Source organism: Mustela lutreola, chromosome 3, assembly GCF_030435805.1.
Source record: "Mustela lutreola isolate mMusLut2 chromosome 3, mMusLut2.pri, whole genome shotgun sequence".
Taxonomy (NCBI): Eukaryota; Metazoa; Chordata; class Mammalia; order Carnivora; family Mustelidae; genus Mustela; species Mustela lutreola.
Genome location: NC_081292.1, coordinates 29,320,781 through 29,327,639, shown reverse-complemented (window position 1 = coordinate 29,327,639; position 6,859 = coordinate 29,320,781). Strand labels below are relative to the sequence as shown.

At 40.9% G+C, this 6,859-nt stretch overlaps 1 protein-coding gene across 1 annotated transcript; it reads right to left on the bottom strand.

The window, feature by feature from the left end:
- Nucleotides 1-718: 718 nt before the first annotated feature.
- On the bottom strand, nt 719-5,866 carry LOC131826497 (sentrin-specific protease 2-like). The gene is given in 2 exon segments (XM_059165772.1): nt 719-2,787; nt 5,849-5,866. Coding segments are annotated over 2 exon segments (1,740 nt in total). The 5' UTR covers nt 5,852-5,866; the 3' UTR covers nt 719-1,050.
- Between the last annotated feature and the right edge of the window lie 993 nt (nt 5,867-6,859).

The window sequence follows — 6,859 nt, the reverse complement described above, 5'->3', positions numbered from 1 at the left end:
AGCCTCGGAGCCAAGTACTAAATTTTCTTCCAAATTTCAGTGGGGATGGAATGGGGGGGGGGAGGGGAATGTAAATCCTAATGAGTATAAAACTTAATTTCAGCTTTATATATAGAAAAAAAAACTTTGAGGAAAAATAGCTTTTACAGTGAATAGTATCTTTTGAAATCAACGGCCCAGGCCAGCCCTTACAATTCTGAGGTTTATACTCAACCAGATCTAGGATGAAAATGAAGATTTCGGGTTTACAGTTACTTCAAATCCAGTTTCAAGAGTAGCCAAGTCACCTCATTTCCAGAAAGCGCGGTCTCTTTAGGATGACCACGACACTCTTCTAAAGACGTGTGGAGAGCCACAGTTCCACTTTTCCATGCCCCCACGCCAGTGCTGTCGTGTCAGGCGTGCTCTGGAAGGCGGCCGAAGCCCTCGGCCACAGCGCTTCTCCCGGCATCGTCAAGCCTCCAACATAAGAAGATCTCTAGATTCGAGTTGGCAGTCTCTGCTCCAGCCTTAGAGAAGTTCATTAACACTTCCTTCCTCCCCACCTCCCTGATTGCTCTCCTGATCTTCAGCTGGGAGTGGAGCTTGATTAACACTCCTTCAAAAATAAATAGTTCAGGTAATTCAGAGTTAACTGAAAGAGCAGCAGCACATAGCCACAGCCCATTATGTCTGCTAATGAGTGAGCGAATGAACACACATGAACAAACACACAAAAGACAAATCATAGAATAAATCCTGCATTTCCCACATTCACAGGGGAAAAAAATCATAAAAAAAAGTTATTAATTAGCGTTTGTTCTTGTGTGGGTTGAACAGTCCAGGCTCTGAGCAGGCACAGGCTCACACATGGGGTTGCAGGCAGAACCTCCACACAGCACGTCAGGACCAGGGTGCGGGAGACGCCGGCGCACACGCCCAACAGCTCAGTACCTGTGAGACAACAGAGGTGATGCAGGGACTTCTGAACCCACGATGCATGAGGTATATGGAAACATCAGTCCTCCGTGACAGAACCACCAGCAGCTCGAGGGACTGGGCGGGGCATTCTCACAGCAACTGCTAATGAAGGATTTCCCACACCATCTTCTTCCGGAAGAGAGGCATCTGGTGCTGAGTAAATGTGATAGGTTTGTCCCTAGAGATATAATCTGCATATTTACAAGTAAACATTCCACAATCACTCCCATTCAACTGTTGAGGAATCTCATGTGGCTTCATGCTGTAGTGGGTCCACTCTAAAAGATTCAGATCAATATTTCTTTTGGTCTTACTTTCATCCTGTAAATACTGAAGGAGAATCTCACAGATCCTGTGGCCCTTTTGTCCCATAGAATCCAGATATTTAAGACACCTTTTTCTTAGGTCTATCACCACCAGGCTCCAATGTACCTTCCGATGAATAGGCACCAGAATAAGTTCCTGTTCAAAGAGATTGACCCCTTTGGTCCATCTTTTCACTGCCTGGTAACCACCAGACTTTAATTTGGGATAGAAAAAAGTACTGAATGCATGAAGTGCTGGATACCCTTGCTTTTTGTTTCTTTCCACCAGAAGATTCATGTAAAAATTAATGACTTCACCATTGAGCCAGTGATAGTTCTTCAAGGTCTGGATGTCACCTCGAGTGATTCGCAGCTTGAAAGTGCTACTTAGGACCTCATCCTGTGGGCCGTGACCTAGGGCATTACTGATTTCCCTTTCCATGTCCTCTGTAAGTTCAAGAAGATCATCCATCCTTTTATCCCTCTCTTTGCCTGAGCAATGTTTTTCTTTTGTCTCAAGTATTGACATTTTCCTCCTGAGTAAGCCATTGCTCCCACTGCCCAGGCGGAGTCGGGCTGACACCTCTTTGGATAGGTTAGGTTCCAGCTGGTGTCCCCTCCTACCTTCATTTTCAAGTCTGATTCCAACTGTCCTTTCTGTATCAGAAATTTTCCCCTTTGAACAACACCTCTTCTCAGTTCTTACTGAGCATAAAGGTCCCCTTGTTTCAACAACTCTGTATTGTTTTGGAACAAACTGAGTTGTTCTGACTCCGTGACTTTGCTCGTCCCCCCAGCCTTTGGTCTTTAATGCGTCCATCTGACTTCTTTGAGAGCTGTGGTAAGTAGGAGCTACCGGAGGAACAGAGTTTCCATGACCACCTTCTTTAAGTCGCTCCAATAACCTTCGGTATTTCTCTCTTTCCTCTTTTTGAACACCCTCTTCCACAGTACAGTGGGGACACCTCAGACCCTTGCCACCCTCTTCAGAAATCATCTCTGTTACAACCTATTCCTGAGGCTTCCAGGTTAAGGAACTCTCTGAAGGGCCTTTGCTATGACGACGGCCACCTGGTCTTCTGTTATACCCCTCTGAGTTCAAAGTAAAACCAAAGGAAGGCAGGACTCTGCGGGGCTGATCTCGGGTTACAGTCACTCTGATCTTTGGATAGTCACTTATTCCATTAGGAGATTTATTACCCAGTTTCAGCATGTTGTTCCAGGATCCAGAACCTGTCAGTTCACAAGATGAACAGTTCGAAAATACCTCTCCTGAAGGGGCCACATTCCGTGTTCCATTACAAGCAGAAGTTACCATGGGTTTTGTGGTCAGCTGGAATGGGAATCCAAATAAGCTGGCAGCATTGTAGAGACTGGTTTTGACTTGGTGAATGAAATAATCTAATCTTGGTCTTTTGGCTGGTATTTCATCAGGGTCCACTGTAGAAAACAAAGTGCTGTTCGAGCGCCGCCTCTTCAGGAGGGCCCGGGTTGGGGGCCACTCCTTTAATTTTCTTATGTCCTGAAAAATTCAATAACTGGATTATTCTCAGACATGATCAGAGAAACAACATTCAAGTGATAAAATATAAAATGGCCAAACCACCAGGGATTCCTGAAGAATCATTTTCTAATATATTTTCCCACTTTTTTTTTCACTAATGTGTTAGTCCATTTTTACCATGAAAAGAGTTCCCTCTGCATCTTCAAATAAACAAATGTTTGCCATTTACTAACTTCTGTAATGGGCTAACACTTTCATATAATCATTTCTAACCCTCACAATACCATCTTGCTCAAGCAGGCATTATTTTGCTTGTCATACAGATAAGGAAGTGGACTCAGAGAGTTTTTATCACTGGGCTAGTTCATGACAGAACTAGAATTCAATTCCATATTTTACTGATCCAGAAGGAACTAGAATTTGGCAAAATGTTGATTTAGAAGTAATATGTAACAGATGTTGGGAGAATTGTGGTGAGATTTCAAAAGCCATGTTTTGGGATTCATAAAGAATAATTCAAAATATTAACTGAGAAGTGAGTTGGATAAAGACAGGCAGAGGGAGAGAACTTGCCTTTGGCTTAGATCCCAGCGGTAGAAACTGCCAAACACTATAAATTAAAGCCAGTGCTTGGACTCGTGGCTGGGTATAGACAAATATCCGTTGTGGAGCACCAACAGAGGGATGGACCCCGCTGAACTTAAGCGTGTGTTGCTGTGGTTGGCACCAGTTGGAATTTCAAGATTCATTCTCTGACTGCACATGGCAGGGTACACAGTCAAAGACTTCCACTCCAATCTCAAACTGAGTGCTTGTGGCTGATAAGCAAAGGGAGCTTTGAAAGCAGATAAGCAGCAGGGTTTTGCTTGCTTCTCCCACAGGGCTTGCTGCTTCAGCCATGTGATCGCACTCCACCTCAGGGCCTGGCTGGGGAAAGCTAGAGTGGCCATTTTGTGCAGACAGAGAATTTCGTAGAATACATGAGCCTTCTCAATGTCACTTGTCATGTTTCTCTGTGATACCCATAGTGGGAGCTTACTGAAGAGTAGCATTTTCTGCTCTGGCTGTGATTATGGTATCGTGTGATGTAGGTGGGAAAGGATATTCAGGAGTCCAGCGATAAATTTGCAAGTTGTTTCCATGGCTACCAAACTTCTGTGATCCTGGATATAAATCCTGCTGCAACAAATCTGTTTACCCATGATTTTTATAATCAGCGACAATTTTAACTCGATACTATATTTCAGATATCGATTCAGAAGATATTTACAAGGCACATAACATGAGCCAAGAACCAGGCTCTGAGAGTCCAGAGGTGAGCAGAATAGACACAAGTCCTGAACCTCCCAGCCACCTTTCTGACTGGCAGATAGAATTTACCAGAATACTAGTCCACTATGGATTCTGCCTGGTAATACTATGAACAGTAAAATTAAATAATTAAATTTGAACTACAAAATAAAATAGTACTGGATCATAGCCCAAAGTACAAAATAAATACCCATACCCACAGTCCATTCGGACATGAATAAATGATTCAATAACTAAACAGATGGGGAGAATTGGCAAATATCCCATGAAGAAGAATTCCAGATAAATTATGTAGGATATTCCACCTTCAAGGAGATGGAACATAACACCACACCCCCTCTACTAAGTATGGACTGCTCATAGTGACTTCCTTCCAAAGAATGTAGTATGGAAAGGGGATTTTTTTAAAAAAGTAACTTTACTGCATGAGCCAGTGATCAAGGTTAACGTCAGCAAGGATAGTTCACATTGATGGTGTGTACCTTTGATATGATGTGATGAAGGTGGTTCTTCACCTCTGTGGTCCTCCTCCCCCAAACACGTGACCCCAATCTAATCACAACACATTCCCAAATTCCAATGGAGAAACAGTTTACAAAATGCTCAGTACTTCCTAAAATTGTCAAGGTCATCAAAAACAAGCAAAGTCTGAGAAATTGTCACTGTCAGAAGGAACTTGAAGACTCATGATGGCTAAATGTTATGTGGAACTATGATGAGATCCTAGCAAGGAACAAGAAAAAGGGCATGACCTAAAAACTAAGAAAAGATGAAACAAGTATGGACTTTATAAAGTTAATTATAATGTATTGATTTTGGTTCGTTAATTGTAACAAATGTACCATACTGACGTAAAATGTTAATAATAGGAGAAACTGGGAGCTGCATGTATTACCTTCACAATTTTTAGAAATAAAACTGTTATAAAATGAAATGCTTATTTTTTTAAGAAAATAGTTACTTCAGTTCCTCTTACAGCTTCTAAGTTAATTTCATATCCATAAGCATATTTTAACTTCATCAATTCAATAAAGAACAGACCCCTCTATTGTGCTAAGTACTCTTTGTGACACACGGAAATTGTCCTTAATCCTAAGAGGTGTATAATCTAGCACTGAACATAGATAGGGGTATTAGCCTGGCTTGTATTATTATGCCCATTTTATACGGAGGTGGGCAGTAGCCTAGAGAGATTGAGATTTGTCAAATCTATGTAATTTTTGAGAGTCAGAGCACAAACTCAATAGTAGGTTCTAACAATAGATTTATTTCTTTTTCCATTAAGTTAAATTTATAACTGAAAGTAATGCTATTTTACCTAAGAGACTCCAACATAACATGGATTCCCAAGACCAGGCTAACATGGGTGCCAGTATATAAAGATAAGAAAATGTGCTTTATTTCGTGTCATTGTTCCCTGAGGAATTGAGTATGCTCTATCAGCTTCAGACCTCCTGGAGTTCCTATCCCCAAAACTCCTTAATTGATATAAAATAAAAAGACTTGATTTTAGTATAATACTCTATGGGCTGTATATCCCAGTCCTTTAGTCAAATGACTTTGTATCAAGTTGAATTCAGATAGCATATGTTCTGGAATTCCTTCTTTTCAGAAGTGCACATGCTTCAATTCCAAGTGCTTACTTACAATGATAGCAAAGCAGAGTAACACAGTGGAAATATCACTGGTTTAGACTTAGAAGACATAGATTCAAATCCTAGCTTGGACACTGTCTTGTTTCAGTATTTTGATCGAGTTATATACATACCATTTCTGAGTAATAATTTCTTCATCTGTAAAATAAAGAGAGAATAATATCACTTAAATATCTCTTAAAATGAAGAGAATAATATCATTTACTTAGAGGCATTTGAAGTATTGAATAAATGTATATGTGTGATCACTGAGTACAAAACCTGATGCAAAAAAGTGGTTCAATAAACATTATTGTTAGAAACTTGCTAGGAGTGAGCTACATGAGGGGAGAGCAGAGAAAGAAAGGCAATGAGATAAAGATGAGAAAGTTCGCATTATAGAATTGTCCCGAGAAATGGTCATCAGACATAGAGAATTTAAACAATTATGAAAAAAGAAAATAACAGGGTGATTTCAATCAACATGGATCTCTTGACCCATTGGGTCAAGAGGTATTGAGATTCTATGAATTTGAGGCCGGGAAGATAATCCTAAATGCTCGAGCATATTTCTGTCAAAACAAGAGCAAATAATTTCTTCTTTATGTCTGACAACTTGGCAAATCACATAATCCAATGTGCTAATCTAGAGGATGAGCCTTTTTATTAATAGCTTTTGGTCCCATGCCAGCTCAATATTCACAACTACGCCCAACAGTCATGCCAGAAGGTTGTACAAGCTCTTTCATTACATTAAATGTAATTAAACCCAGGCTTTTTACATTATAAATGGTGCCTCCATATGTTCCTTAAAACTAAAATGTACAGATAGGATTAAATCCCACGTATCTGGTTCATAGTGAAGGTTCTCCAGACACTGGCTTTGCAGCCACCAACTCCTCCCTCTGGATCCTGTGTGTGAGGAAGATGGTCAGCCGTGGCACAGGACTTGTAGGGCGCCCCTCTTCTTGCAGAGGATGGAAGAGAAAGCTTCCAAAGGCTGTTGCCTTGCCTCTGCGTCCCCAGTACTTTTCCCTCTGACCTTCAGCATTTGCAGCATAATGTTTGGACTGAAATTTTTCTGTTTGGAAGTAGCGGCTTTTCATTTAAATGTTGAATTTGTTTTCTGTAGGCAAGTTTTAAAG